General features: G+C 41.1%; 1 protein-coding gene across 1 annotated transcript in view; it reads left to right on the top strand.

Moving 5' to 3' along the window:
- The window catches only part of tecta (tectorin alpha), a 39893-nt gene extending 27495 nt beyond the window's left edge, over positions 1 to 12398 (top strand). Inside the window, exons 20-31 of the mRNA XM_080509222.1 lie at positions 1397 to 1596; positions 2044 to 2424; positions 3710 to 3996; positions 4758 to 5038; positions 5665 to 5775; positions 6415 to 6617; positions 7743 to 7906; positions 10628 to 10876; positions 10994 to 11156; positions 11266 to 11350; positions 12032 to 12151; positions 12263 to 12398. Coding sequence (XP_080365348.1) covers positions 1397 to 1596; positions 2044 to 2424; positions 3710 to 3996; positions 4758 to 5038; positions 5665 to 5775; positions 6415 to 6617; positions 7743 to 7906; positions 10628 to 10876; positions 10994 to 11156; positions 11266 to 11350; positions 12032 to 12151; positions 12263 to 12363 — 2345 coding nt within the window. The 3' untranslated portion in view covers positions 12364 to 12398. The remainder of the gene's footprint in view (positions 1 to 1396; positions 1597 to 2043; positions 2425 to 3709; positions 3997 to 4757; positions 5039 to 5664; positions 5776 to 6414; positions 6618 to 7742; positions 7907 to 10627; positions 10877 to 10993; positions 11157 to 11265; positions 11351 to 12031; positions 12152 to 12262) is intronic.
- Positions 12399 to 16278: the final 3880 nt, after the last annotated feature.

The raw sequence follows: 16278 nt of genomic DNA, 5'->3' as shown, positions 1-16278 counted from the left end.
CCGATACAAAACCAGTACAATACAGATACATTACTGATTTGATCCTCAGGCAATATCGGTACCAAACACATAATATTCAATACTGATATCTGACTAATACAATACACACAAGATACTGATCCAATACTGTCATGACACTTGTACAATATGATATTCAAACAACTAATACCAGATCAAATGTCATGGAAAGGCATGAATAACTATAGTTTGTTATGGTGAAATACTTAACTGCTTGAACAACAAACACAAATAATTTAGCAAACATTTCTGGGTGCTTTGAATTCTTCATGTAGCTTTATTGCTTATATGGTCATATCAATGATATGATTTGGTAACAACCAGGAATGTGGGGGTAACCCTAACCCTATGTGATAGGCCAAAAAACTTGACAATATTTAGTTTTAAATTATTACAATTTAAAAAAAAACTAAGACAAATGTTCACCTATTTTTTATCCTTTAGCCATTGTAGCAACACTAATCACATGAGAAAAAAGACATAGTTTGACTGACCAACAGGAAAACAGTCCTTAACGTCAATGAAAAATCACTTGTTACCTAAAAATGTAGCCAAATGGTGATCAAAATCTTAACATGAAAATTTATCTGAAAACACATGTGCATGTTATCATAGTTATTGATGTTTTGTTCTTGATCGGCACATCACTAATGCTTGCATAAATCCAGATCTTTCTGAACAGGTGGGAGTTTTTATTTCCGCAGGATTCCTGCACACATTTACAAACCGATTAATTGCCTGAAACTTAACTTTATGATTCTCACACAAAAACACATGAACAGTATTCATGGTTGTGTACAGGCCTCATTGTCACAAAAATTACAACTACAGGTATTGTGTCTTCTACAGAAACAAGCACCATTTCCAACTGACTGTGATATGTGTAGATTATCTACACATACACAGTCTGGGATGTTGTTTCTGTTGACAGTATCACAAGTTTTTTTCCATGAATTGCTGCAAGCCAAACAACATGTTTTCAGCTACATTGATTTTGTTTTCAAGCCAAAATCATCTCAGGGTCCCATATTTGGTCTGTATGTGCTCAGCTGGATGCTTTTAGAAGCTAGAAAGTCACATCACATCTCCCCTAAAACTGCAAACGGTTGTTTTTATGTTTTGTTTGTTTGTATGCATTCATGCCCACGCTCATTAGTAAGCTTTGAAAGTGTAGCAGCAAATCGAAGCAATTGCCTGCAAGGGTTTGAGCCCTGCTCCAATGCGGTTATGACACAAGCATTGATCTGATACTTGTAAAAAAGAGCAAATTAGCACAGTCAAAGATTCAACACTTGCTTGCTTACTTGCTTAGTTTTAACTCAGGAAGTTTCCCTCGCGAACCACCGCTGACGTCTTTACCAACCTGCCTGCCTCCCAGTCCAGAGCTGTCCACCTAACAGCCATTACTCCAGTTGCATGTCGGTGTGCCCGCCTCAGTGCGCCCCTGCCCGCGGCCAGAGGGACTGCAGCCAGGACTGCGTGGAGGGCTGCCAATGCGACCAGGGCTACGTGCTCAACGGCAAGAACTGCATCCTGCCTCAGAACTGTGGCTGCTACACTGATGGCAAGTACTATGAGGTCAGTCCTACATTCGGTTTTACATGTAAATAAGTTTTGATGATTAACTCTAGTTCAAAAACCAGTCACACAAACTTTTCCCTACCGTGTCTGATTAAGTTGATTTGAATTGGTTTACTGGTAGATGTAGCTTTTTGTTTCCTATTCAAAATGCTTTGTAGAAAATGGGTCAGGGCCGGGATCGCAACCCAGCTGTACACCGTGGACTGGTCACCAGTACACCACAGGGCCAACACATAAATGGTCCCACACCTTCACGCCCAGGAGGAATTTTTTATCAGGGCAATTCGCCTAACATGCATGTTAGGCGAACTGTTTAGATTTGGGGTACCGAGAGAAAGAGTGTTTGCAAACGTAGGGAAAGCTTGAGTGTAAATTATTTTGCTGTTTTGACTGAAATTCTTAAAACAGTGTGAGCTGATGATCCAAATCTTTATCCATTTTCAGCCCAAGCAGCTGTTCTGGAACAGTGACTGCACAAAGCGATGCCAGTGCATCGGGCGAAACCTTGTCCAGTGCGACCCGAGGCGCTGCAAGGCGGAGGAAGAGTGCACCTTGCGGCACGGCGTGCGCGGCTGCTTCGCACGGCGCTCCCAGCACTGTGTGGCCTCGGGCGGAGGCGTCTTCAGGACGTTCGACGGGGCCTCGCTCCGGCTGCCGGCCTCCTGCTCCTTTGTCTTATCCACAAACTGCCACAAGCTGCCCGACCTCTCCTTCCAGCTCATCGCGAACTTCGACAAGTGGAGCACGCCCAACCTCACCACCATCTCGCACGTCTACCTGTACATAAATGAGGAGAATATACTCATATCTGGCAGCACTGTCAAGGTGAGCGAAACATTTGAGATCTTACAGAATGACTTTTGGTCTAATTTCTGCAAATGAATAGTGTTACGTGAACAAAATGGAAAAACACTAGACTGCATATTAGAGAATTGATGTGCAAAAAGAAATTAAATCTACATATCAAACATCAAAATTAATTTGAGTCTGAATATGTGTTTAGTCTCTGTTTGTCTTGCCGAAGGACCAGAAGTTTGCAGTTGCTTCTAATTAGAGACTTTCTTGCTGATCTTATCAAGGTACTCTCTGTGAACAATCCTCCTTGGGCAGTGAAGCCTTTATCAAACCAAACAAACCAATTTCATTCAAATGTTTCTTTCCAAAGCACCTGGAAAAACCTCAAGCAGGTCAGTTTACCAGTTGCATTGCCACTAATAGCCAATTAGGGCTCCTCCAGGTTTTTGGCATTTGGTCATGTCATTCCAATGAAAGTGGGTTGTTTTCCTTAATCTGAAGTGCTCCCATTAGGCTTGAATCTGTTGACCACAATAATTCTCTGTGCTGCCTGAAATATTATGTGTCATAATGCTCAAGCTATACTGAACTAGCTGTAGTCATAATCATCAGAGTATTACAGAACAGACATCTCAGAAAGTCAGTATCACTGCTGTAGTGTTTATTTCCTTATCTTTTCAGTGCCTCCACTCAGTGGTACAGTTGTAATCCCTTTATGCAGATGACCCCCTGATTTTCCTTTCTGCTTGAAGGGATCGAGCAGTTTAGCTCAAACTAATCAGATATTCCTTGATTATCAATGGATGGACGTGGATGGATGAAGTGAACACTGAAAAATATTTGATCTCTATTATTATATTATACAATCTATTATAGTATTATACAATTACTTTATTTTCTAGACAACAAGTCACACTTGAGTAGAAATTGCATTTGTCAAAAAATGCTTCATAAAGGCAATATAGACAAACGCAATTAAAGGCTTGCACTGGTGTTAGGGTTACTTAAATCTGCAGATGCACAGAAAGAACATACAACCATCACAAAGAAGTGGCCCCAGCAAAGTGAAATAGTGAAACAAAAGATGCCAGTTGTCAAAAATAGGGAGAATTATTTATTGTTTATTGGTGTCATGATTTGCACAATTGTCTGTCTGTTAGAATTTTAATGTTATTATGGATTTGGAAAAAATGGCATCAAGACAAAATACTTTTCTCTACTTTTGAAAGCACGTAGTCAGTGTTTAATTTGGAAGTGGTTGCTGGATTTTAGTTTGAAATCGTTTTTTTCTTCTCTTCCTCCTGTGTCTCCTCAGGTTAACGGCACGCCCGTCTCGGTGCCCTTTGTAACCGGACTGATGACACGCCTGTCCACATCGGAAGGATTTATTGTCATCGACACGCTGCAGGACATCCAGGTCCGCTACAACCACTTCAACACCCTCAGCATCACAATGGGCCAGCGGCTGCAGAACAAGGTGTGTGGCCTTTGTGGGAATTTCAATGGGGACCCCAGCGATGACTACATCACCTCCAGGGGCAAGCCGGCCGTCAGTGCGCTGGAGCTGGCCCAGAGCTGGAAGACCAACGGTATGCAGAACAGGTAGGTGAGGATGACAGGCGTGGAAAATAGGAAAGCAAACCTTTTGGGAAATCATCCACAACAATATGCATCTACCGATTAGCATTTGGATTCCTATTAAGTGGGGGAAATGTAATACTGTCAGATTCTTTTTCTTCTGAAATTGACTATGCTGTCCTCAAACAAGATGAACAATTACCCGGCTGTGCTTTAATGCCAGACGGTAAGAAAATATGTATAAAAAAAAAAAAAATATATATATATACACACACACACACACACACACACACACACACACACACACACACACACACACACACACACACACACACACACACACACACACACACACATATATATATCTACATTCTCAGAATGACTACTTGTGAGTAAGAATAAATACAACTGGTAAAAAAAAAAAAAATTAAGTAATCATCAAATAAAGCGATTAAAGGCTTGAAAAATTGCATAATAGTATGAAATTAAGATTACATCGTCATGACCCCTTGGCGGATATTTTGATCGATGTAGATCAGTGCAACACTGCATTTGCAGGATCATGATAAACTGTATTTTCCTACAATATTACTTTGATTAAATCTGTCGCTTCTCACTAAATTGAACGGTTCTCAGTGATCTCAGTAGATTTGTATCCATTAAATGTCTCAAACTGTCCCACCAATTATCTGAATTTGCGTTTTTGTGCCACCCCTGTAGCATATCAACAACTTAGAAGCAAGTATTTAAAATATGAGGTTTGGATGTTGGTTTTTCTCCTGCAGTTGTGACGAGACGCAGTACGTGGCTTTGGCCCAGTCCTGCGACAACACGGCCGTCCTGGCCCTGCAGGGTGAGGACGCCTGTCAGAAGCTGACCCAGTTGAAGGGCTTCTTCCAGCCCTGCCACGGCCTCCTGGACCCGCGGCCTTTCTACCAGTCCTGCTACCTGGACGGCTGCTACAACCACCGCAAGGCTCAGGTCTGCGGCTCGCTGGCGGCCTACGCCGAGGCCTGCCGCTCGCTGGGCACGCTCACCACCAAGTGGATCACGCAGGAGAACTGCTGTAAGGGCACCGTGAGACTCCGGACCCTCAGTGGACACATGGCTACACTTCTCAGCACTGCTGGCCAGATGGACTTTAAAACCTTTTATAACAGCGCTCACTGAAATGTCCATCCATTGGTCACAATGCAGGGGGCACTTCGAAATGTATGAAATTGTAAAATCTTTTGGAAAGAGTAAAAGTATCATCAATCTGCCATTTTTCCATTATTTTATTCTGTAAAATTTCGACCTGGATCTCTTACGAAATCCAGTTAAAGCACTAGTAAATACTACTGTCGCACAGAATAATTATGAGTAAATAAATAATTACATTATACCTTGTACACATATTAAAAATTGGACATACTGTTAATTGTACTAGTCTTACTTGCACAGGATGATGACGATGTGATCATAATTTACATATTTACATTTGTGTGTATATATATATATATAAACAAATATATCCTGTGCAAGTAAAACTAGTACAAAAAGCGAACAGCGAAAACTCTTTCTTATTTTTAAGGTTACCTGGACAAATTAGATGTCCAATTTATTGATGCTCTCACTTCATCCTGATCACACAGACTGGCAAAGCCTCTGCGCGTGCGTGACAGCTAACATTGTGTGCGGACCTGTTTTTAGCAGAATGGATCTACGACCCCTGTGCAGGAGAGATCTGCACAAACTTCACCTGCGAGCTGGAGAACGGAGGCGACCTGTGCGGCTGCCCCGAGTTACCCACCAACACCGGAGGTGAGCGGCTCATCTGGCTTTAACTCTTTATGTTTTGAGTTAAAGCCCAGTCGAAGTGATCCTCCGCAGCAGTGATTCTCTATTGTGCAAATCAACTGAATTAAAATAGAGTGCAGTGTAAACTTGAGATGGTTGAGTGAAATATTACAGCCCGCCAACACAAAAGAACAAGATGAAACCCAGCAAAGATGGACGTAGTGAGGGAATATTCCCTTTAATGCTCTGTTAGATGCATTTTAAATTCAAACCGTAATGCCTCACTTCAGTCACACTTCAGCCTACTTTCACAGGCTTAGCTGTGTTTTCATGCTAAAATATTAAATAAAATTGATCTCCACTGAGCTCTAGGTCTAAATACTTCATGTTTTCATGTGTCAACACCTTCACTGCACATAACACACAGAATATCTTGTCCTCCTTTGCACTCTACATTGAATAAATTCATGTCTCCTCTTTTTCATACCTGTGTTTTTAGCTGTTTTCAATCAGCAGACATACGCAGACTTTTTGGGTCTTCATCTTATGCTGTGAATTTGTGGTTGTCAACTCACAAAAGGATTCCCGCCACCAAATCCTGAAAGTTGTGTGACAAGACAGATGCCTACAAATACAACTCCTTCTCATTTTGTGTCTGCGAAGGTGAAGACGCTATCATCCAGGCCGAGGTGACCTGTAAGCACGCTCAGATGGAGGTCTCCATCTCCAAGTGCAAGCTGTTCCAGCTGGGCTTCGAGCGGGAAGATGTCAGGATCAACGACGAGCGCTGCTCCGGCATCGAGGGGGAGGACTTCATCTCCTTCCACATCAACAACACTAAAGGACACTGTGGCTCCATTGTACTGGTCAGTGTGGATTTGATTGTTTTTTTCTTGTTTAATAATGGGCACAAACTCTATTGTCGTGTTGTTGTGACACTTTGATTCATCTTCTAGCGGGAGGAAGATGCTGTAAAATCAGGATGTCAGCAGTTTTTGAGTGAAACTCGGGGCAAGGAGATGACGTTAGCCACAGAAAAAGCTGAGATAAGCAACATACAGAATATTTTTCCTTCATTTGGTACTCATAAACAAATACTTGGGAATTGAATATGCCAGTCATACAGTTTGGTTTAAGGATTTTAGAATAAGATCAAATGAAACAAAACAAAGCATCAATACAATACAGAACAGCTTCCAAGTCATTTCCAGGAATGACTTATATGAATCTGACCCCTTGGAACAAACATCCATTTTACACTAAGAATTAAAAACATATAGCAATCAACAAAGAACATGACTGGAGAGTCTGAGAGGCACAGCTGCTCTCACTCTTATCAGAATTCTTCGATGACAACACTGTAATACTATTTCTGTATTTCTTTGTATTTCAATTACATGAACACTTTTGATTACTTTTTTTAAATATTTCATGTGAATTTGATTCTTTTCATTCCTTACCTATAAGTGGACCCGTCTTACAGGAATATAATGTTCCATTACTTTGGTTCTCTCACTAAGTTTATGGTTTACTGGATTTGTTGAGTTTTTCTCTTTTCTCTGTTAAAAGCACCAAGAAATGGTTGTGTTGTATTTGGTGCTATATAAATAAAGTTGAGTTGAATTGAATTAACCATACATGTATGCAACCTCTTGATCAGGTCATCATTGTAAAGGAGTTCTCTCTTACCTGGTAAAATAAAGGTAAAATAGATACAATAGATAAATAAATAAACATGATACATGATTGGGAATTATTTGTTTTTTGGGAATTATTAAAACCATATTGATTCACAGATAATGTGTCTACATACTAATAGTAATAACCAGGTGCTAAAATAGCACCATAACAGAGATGCAGCTGTAGGTAATTCTGAAAGTATTGCTAAACAAAAGGGACAAAGAAAGACAGCAGCTCTGCAGCTTTTCTGACCTTTTATTGCTGAATGAGGAACTCACTGACTCTTTTTTTTTTATCCATCTCTCTCACAGTCTAATGGCACACACATCATGTATAAGAACACAGTGTGGATAGAGAGCGTCAACAACACCGGGAACGTCATCACCAGAGACAAAACCATCAACGTGGAGTTTTCCTGCGCCTACGAGCTGGACCTGAAGATCTCACTGGAGACCGTCCTCAAACCCATGCTCAGGTCAGACACACAGGAGACTTGTTTTTTTTTTGTTTTTTTTATCAAGAAGTAATTAATTTTGCTCATGTTTCAATGTGCACATAATGATTTTGTCCTTCAATTTACAATTCCATACAGACATATATCTCCTTTCATTTCATAATAGGCCTTGAGAAGATTTCCACATGTCTAAAAAAGTCAATACTTCAGAGTTTGTCACACAAACTTTTTGAATTTTATTCAGTACTGTTTGACACAATTGGATGTCTCGGGTGCCCTCTAGTGGAAGGCACCAGGACAGTTGTGTTTTGCCCTTTTGAGTTCAGGGGCCTCATTTATAAAACTGTGCGTAGGATTGACGTCAAAATTGGCGTACGCACGAAACACAGAAAGTGCGTACGCACAAAAATATCCTGATTTATAAAACAGTGCGCACGCACGTCCTACGCCGATTTCCCTTTATAAATCACAATCCACTCTAAATGTGGCGCACCTGTGTGCGGGTCATACCACGCCCATATTTGCCTATAAATATTCAGAGAAACGCCTCTCATGAATATTGATTCACGACTGACAGCATGCCGAAAGCAGAAAGAAAAGCCAAGAAACGCAATTTGACCCAGTGTGAGGTGGAAGTTCTCGTCGGGGAGGTGGAGAAGAGGAAGGCGATATTATTTGGTGGACACAGTGTTGGGGTCACCAACGCCAAAAAGGCTCTAGAGTGGCAGCATGTGGCGGATGGTGTCAATGCTGTGGCCTCAGAAGGTCGGAGTGTGGCTGAGGTGAAAAAAAGTGGTCCGACATCAAAGTAGACACAAAAAAGCGCCTGGCGTCACACAGGCAGAGCGTCTGTGCCCCGGGCGGGGGAACGGGTCCTCCGGAGCTCACCCCACTGGAGGAAACACTGGAGGGGGTCATCGGGGAATCCCTCCTGAGTGGAGTGGTGACGGAGGTGGAGGGGGACACCCAGGCCCGCCCCTCCCTACACGCAGAACACGCGCTGTGCGTCGGGCCCCGCGATCCATGGGGGCCCCATTTTGCGCAAGTGAATTGAATTTCCCTCGGGATCAATAAAGTATCATCATTCTCTGCAAATGCGCAAAGGATGCGCTGCATTTTGCCGAGAGGCGCGTAGAACACCGCCACCAAGTCAGCCCGAGGCCGGAGAGAGAGAGAGAGAGAGAGAGAGAGAGAGAGAGAAAGAGAGCGAGAGAGAGAGAGAGAAAGAGAGAGAGAGAGAGAGAGAGAAAGAGAGAGAGAGAGAGAGAGAGAGAGAGAGAGAGAGACAGCTTCCAAACGTCAATACGATTCAGGAGCTAGCAAAAGAAAGAAACAGTCCAAACAAGAAGAGGCTCGTGCTTCACTTGAAGGTGGGATGTTGTTGAAATAAAAAAGATTGTTCCACTTTTGATCTATAAAGTTCTTGTTCCACTGTTGATAGAGGCTGTTCATTTGATTCGTTAGTAATTAAATGTATTGTTATTATTATTATTATTATTATTAGTATTATTAGTATTATTATGTTATTGGAAGGGGGGCCCCAAAATAAAATCCTGCTTAGGGCCCCCACTTGGCCAGGGGCGGCCCTGGGGACACCGCCGCCTGCCCTTCAGGAGCCCGATGGTGCGCTCCACAATACTGCGCGCCTGGCTGTGGCGCAGATTCTAGGTCCTCTCCTCTGCGCCTTGTGGGTTAGGAAAAGGGGTGAGCAGCCACCGCTTGAGGGGGTCTCCACTGTCGCCTGCAAGGTCGGTGAACGGGTTAAACACTCCTACAAAATTGCAAGTCTCAGGATTTCCACATGAATTCTCCGTACCTAGAAGCCACCCATCACGTACAGCGCCGGCCTCCAGTCTGCGCCCAACACTGCTATATGGGCTATATGATATAGGATTTTACACTGCATTCATATCAGTGTAAACATAATTTGTTGTCTTACTATTGTCTTAATCATATGTTTCCCGTGTGCACTCCAGGGAGTATGTTTGTTTATTCATTGTAGAAATTTTATTTTTTACTATCCACTTCTTGCAAATAAACTGTCCATATATGAGAGGTCATGTAACTATTTATTTTACACGATCGGTTTCACACAGTTTCTCCCGTTTCTTTCTTCTGCCATCGGTGGCGCAGTTTCTCCTTCCCCCAGTTATGTGCGTACGCATGGGTCAGAGTTGGCGTGGAGGACCGCACATTTTCCCGTCAAGTTCTCTTTTTATAAATCCCACGGTTTGCGTAGAGAGTGGCGTACGCATTCTTTTGTGCGTACGCAACGTTTATAAATGAGGCCCCTGATCTCCTTTAGTTTTCAACATATGTCAATATAAATATACACCAGTAAATAGCATTCATATAGAATTTTATCTTTTGGAAAGTCTGAAACTGAGTGATTTAGTATTTCACAATTTATAGTCTCAAATCTCTCTAAATTAGATGAAATTATCAGTGGATGGCTTTAAGATAAATTCTGTTTATCTTGTCGTAATCACAGCATGGTGCTAATGTACAAAAAAAAATGTGTCTTTTAAAGTTTGTTTTTTAGGTGTAATTAACTTATAAGGGTTCTTTTTTTAAACAAATAATACAACATACCGCCATGTATGATTTCTATATGTACTTGTTTGACTTGTTTCACACTTAGAAAAGATACGTTTACCCTAAATATGGTTTCCCTTGTCGAATACGGTTTTTTTAAAGTGTTTTCCACTCCCACACTTACGAACGGGCTTCTTTTTCTTTCAGTGTGATCAACCTCACCCTGCCGACGCAGGAGGGGAACTTCATCACCAAGATGGCTCTGTACAAGAACTCCTCGTACCGCCACCCGTACAGGGAGGGCGAGGTGGTGCTCAGCACTCGAGACATCCTCTACGTGGGGGTGTTCGTGGAGGGGGCCGACGTCAACCAGCTCATCCTCATCGTGAACATGTGCTGGGCCACGCCGTCCCGCTACAGCAGTGACCGGCTGCGCTACATCATCATTGAGAGAGGGTGAGCTGCTTCAGCCCACAAGCAAGCCATCCAGTTTCCCAGTTTCCCCAGGTCAATTCCTTCCAACATTCCACCCCCCCCCCCCCCCCCCCCCCCCCCCTCTCTCTCTCTCTTCAGGTGCCCGAACATCAAGGACAACACGATCGGCATGGCGGAAAACGGCGTGTCGCTGACCTGCCGCTTCCACGTGACCGTCTTCAAGTTCATCGGGGACTACGAGGAGGTTCACCTGCACTGCGACGTCTCACTGTGCGACTCGGAAACAAACGCCTGCAAAGTGGTGAGGAGAGCCCGCAGGACGTTTCCGAAGAAGAAACTCCGCTGTGGCGGGTTTTTTTTTTGGTTTGTTTCCTCTTTATGCACGCATCTGTGTGTCGCTGTCCACACAGAACTGTCCACACAAGAGGAGGATGTACTCGGAGGACGGAGACCATAAAGAGCACATCCTGTCTGTGGGACCCATCAGGAAGAGAGGTGAGTCTCATTCAGTGCAGTGGATGATTGGCAACTTATCTTGTATTTCTAAATGTGATTTAGAAAATTATAAATGCCGTTCTGGAGTCTCAAATTTCTTATAATAACTATTAAAAATATCATAACTAAGTCATATGTGTAAAATGTGTATAATCACAATTGAATTTTATATTGTTAGTAGTAGTAGTAACAGTGGTCGTCGTTGTAGTGGTAGTGGTAGTAGATGTAGTAGTACAAGCAGTTGAGGCAGTAGTTGTAGTAGTAGTAAAAGTAGCAGTAGTAGACGTCGTTGTAGTAATAGTAGAAGTAGTAGTACCTATGATAATGTAGAATTCCTGTTACTTTGATTTTTCTTTTAGTATCTTAAGTTTTCATATATTTTTTAATTGTCTTTTCTTTCTCCAAACTACTTTTATCTCTGTATTTTAGTCAACATCTTTTTTTTATTTTTTTTATCTATATATAGAATTCATTCTTACCTGGTTTTTAAGATCTGTTTCACTTTGATTTGATTAATTTTTCAAACATTTATTTTGTTTGGTTGTTTTTGTTGATTGTAATTTTCCTCATCAGTTTACCTTAAAAAAAAAAAAAAAAAAGCATTTTCTCTTTTGTCGCGCCTTCTTTGTAAAGTTTTTTTTTTGTTTGTTTGTTTGTTTTGTACGTGTGTTCTGTCCTCAGAGTCCGACTGGTGTGAGGAGAATAACGGAGGCTGTGACCAGATCTGCAGCAGTAAGGGAAACGGGCCCGCCTGCAGCTGCGTGACGGGGATGCTGCAGCGAGACGGGAAAACCTGCAGGAGTAAGAAACGCCTTTATTTTCTAAACGTGTCCAGTTCATCCCGATAAGTCGCAGTGATGGGAGCAGATGCTCACTTCAGTTTTTTTGTTGTCCCCCCCTCTTCCTATGCAGCTGTGAGCTCGAGCTGTGTCCTCAAACCTGTTCCTCTTATTCTTCTTCTTCTTCTCTTTCTCCTCCTCCTGCTGGGCACTGTGGCCTCCATCCTCTCCTAACACGGAGGACAAGATCAAACAGGAAAGACTCGAAGATGCACAAAGCAAATTCAAGTAGATCAGTTGTGTTTCAGTCAGAAAATCCACTTCACAAAAGGTTTGAGTGGCGAAATCACTGAGGGTAAGTCGGGTTAAAAAAAAAACAAAAAAAACTTACAGACACTCATCTGGTTGCCACTGTTCTTCCTCCGTGGTGCACATCCACCTTCATGTCTTATCTTTTTATGTAATCCATCTCTGCTTTATTGTGTCTTTCGATCACGTTATCCATCTGAAATGAATGTAAATTTCCACTAGATGGCGCCAAAGATAAGATAATATTACAATCCAGCTCAGTGGACAGGTAGGAGTGGGGGTGGATTATCCATTATACATCTTTATACATTAAATCAACATAAACTGCACACAAAATGTTAGAAAATATGCATTCATTTCTTTTCTTTTTTTACGGTTATTTCTTGGTATTCACAATTCTTCCTGGCAGTAGATTTGATACCAGTAGAAATGCAGCTTTAATGTCATTGGTAGCCCGTTTGGTATTGGCATATTGATTTATACTCGAGGGTTCTGCTGCACATCCCACAAATGCATCATGCTCACAAATGTACAAATGAAAAGGGAAATAAACAGGCTTTCTAATTGTGTAAGATTTATTCCTATGAGGCATTGTTTCGACAAAGAAATGATCAAACAAACTCAAGTTTCACCACTTTTTGTGCTGTTTTTTTCTAAATTAAACTTAATGTGAGTGACAGTGAGTCTCTCACACATCCACATGTAAGAAAAACCTTTCAGGAACACAAGTTTTTCATGTTAGCCATTTAAAAAAATGAATAAAAGAGATGAGTTTACAATATGTAATCAGCGTAATCGTTTTGTGTATTTTCATTCCATACTATTTTCACTAACACAAATACAAAACCAATTGATTTTGATGATATAATGATTGTCTAACTATAATTATTGTATCTGTGAGCAGAATCGAGTTTATGACACGATAAACTTCCACATGTTCCCTTCAGTTTCAAAAGGTGTGCTTCTTTCTCTGGCCAGATAACAGACTGATAGCCAGTTTTCATGATAATACCTGAGACGTGATCCAAGCCTCTGTCTGTTGCACAGCCCATCTCCTGGCTACCTCCATCCACTCTTGAGCTCCATCTATTTACTCTGACCTGGAGGCGAACCGCTGTCGTTACAGCATCTCTCCTCCTTAACTCATTCAATCCACATCAGCTCGTAGCAAGAAAACAGAAGAAAAAAGTATATTTCCTCATGGAAACTGTGGGAGAGTGAAGCGAGTATTTATATGTGCAGAGAGCAACTCGTTAAATGGTTTTAGGTGTCTCACATTGGTGTGCAAGATGTGTTGTTGCGACTGTAAGAAGCTCCACTCGCTGTGTCAATGGATTTTTCTTTCCCTCCACCCCTGCTGTTCAATTGTTGCATGAAGATAGAAAGATGCAGGCTGTTTTTGTTTATTTGATTCTGGTTTTGGCACCTCAAAATGTCAATAAAAGTCCCCAATTTTCACAGATGCCAGCAAAAATTTGTTTAGTTTTCCAGTATATTTATCCAATAGATTGTTTAAAAAAAAAAAAAAAAAAAAAAAAAAAAATATATATATATATATATATATATATATATATATATATATATATAGGCAGCTCTGTTTCTTTTCTACTTTCTGTGTACAAATGTACAGTCATTGTCAGTTTGGTGGTTAATGTAATGACTTTTTAAAATAAGGATAAGAATAATAATCAGCATCTTAATTGTGATGTTTAAAACGTGACCAAAACATGTTTTTATTCTATGAGAGCAACACCACCTTTCCATCAATAAAAATGAAGAAGTTCTCAAAATCTGCTGCGTTGAGTTTATTCAGCTGACTCCACGAAGCCGTCCATCCACCATACCCAACATCCGCAGCAAGAGTTGCAAGTAAAGCTTATTTCAACGAGTTTAAAAACGTGTTTTTAGTCGGATCCCAGTATCGTTATTTTCATGCTGCAGTTCCAATATGCCCTTGAGGGGGTGCCAGAGATCACTCTAGTACGTCTTCACTCGTGGCCTCTCATGTATGCAAGCTGCAGAACCCTGTGCCTGAACTTAATTGCTTTAAAGTTGCAACAATAATTAAAGTGAATTCTTTCACATTTTTGTTCCAGGGTGTGTTTGCTGTCACCATCCTTTTTTGGACATTTGACCGTAGCTGTGCGTTTAAGGACATTATGGGTGGAAGGCAAATTAACAGAAAGGGACAGTGTTTCAAAATAATTTAGGAAATCATCATTAAACATTAACAAAAGCGTTTTAGAAACGCTTTTTTCTGCTGTTTCCAAAATTAAATTAGAGCATTTTTGAAAGGTTCTACCCTGGAAGCTGTTTTGCACATGTGATGTGCACATGTGATTTTGCTGAATATGTAAAGTATTTAGATTTTGTCACCCTTTAAAAAAAAAAAAAAAAAAAAAAAACTTTAGTTTATGTTGTGATCTATTTTGTTGAGTGAACATTTGGGTTTTTGACTCAACAAGTCTCAACACAGACTTGCTCTTGTATCAGCTGAACTTTACAACTTGTGTAAATAATTTGCTAAACTTAAAGGCCACAGGATTAAAGGTAAAACCAGAATAGATAGTGTCGGTTAACTTTAGTTGTAAACGTGTGTTCTTAGAGGTGAAATTCATAGAAGAAGAAAAAACGGAACATAATGTATTCACACAGAACGGAAAAGGTCAGAATATTATGTTTTAATTAAATTAAAAGTCCTTTTCTTTTGCTTTTGTATGTAATGGCACAGCAGTTATGAAAAACCAAGCTCAGGAAACAAAACTTGATGGGCTGCCAAAGGTTTTCACGCTCTGTTGTTATCACTGTGACATAAGAGTCTGAGTGAAGCAAAAGGCACAGTCAAGGTGAAAATGTGTCGCAAGGAAACGATGCAGCTGCAAAAAAAAAAAAAATTTAAAAAAAGGAGCGATCCTCCACAAGCTTGGACTCATATCGGATCAGAAGGGAAAACAACAGTTTACAGCTGATTAAAGATGTCCTCCATCTCCCTGCAGAGGGCATTTTGACCCGTAAACACTCAGAGCAGACCTTCGCTTGATGAAGGTTGAAAGCTTTCAAATCAGTGTGAAATTGTGTGCAGCGGGTTTTTCTTGCAGAGGACACGCTTGAAAACAAAACGAAAGCTGATTCGCCACTGCAGCTTGCAGCAAAGTCTGTTTGAATGTCATTTGAAATGGACCTGTTGGTAGTGGAAACACATGCAGGAAGAAGCACTGCTGCGTTATATAAGGTGTGTGTGTGTGTGTGTGTGTGTGTGTGTGTGTGTGTGTGTGTGTGTGTGTGTGTGTGTGTGTGTGTGTGTGTGTGTGTGTGTGTGTGTGTGTGTGTGTGTGTGCGCGCGTGTTTCAAGTTAGTAACTGTTGTTCCTAGTTTGACCGCTAGAGGCATGAAGGTCAGAGAGTTTTTCTCAATATAGCTTTTTTTCCTGCATTATGAAAAAATTATTCCAACATGTACATGTACTTTTATTTTATGGCACTACAACTAAAGGAAAATGTTGTATTCATAGTTTTTTATGCTATATTTGCATAATTGATGCTTTTGTGTTGGCAGAACACAGTAAAACAAGTATGGCTTCATTATGTTTTTTTCTCAAAACAACATATTTATGAGCATCCTGACCAAACGTCCTCCATTTTTCTCCAGATGCTGAAGTCTGGCAGAAATAATGCTGGATGTGCAGAGGGGCGTGTTTCTGTGCAACTGTTGCGTCTTCTGTCGTGTCGCTGGTATTTGAATGCTGATGATTCAGTGACTGACTCGGTGTAAAGTTTAGGTAAGCATTGTGTGCAGAGAAAAGGCTTCGTGGCTCGAGCATGAGTTGGCCTCCAAGTATTT

The sequence above is a fragment of the Blennius ocellaris genome (assembly GCF_963422515.1).
Source record: "Blennius ocellaris genome assembly, chromosome: 14".
Lineage (NCBI taxonomy): Eukaryota > Metazoa > Chordata > Actinopteri > Blenniiformes > Blenniidae > Blennius > Blennius ocellaris.
This window is presented reverse-complemented; position numbering and strand designations above follow the sequence as displayed.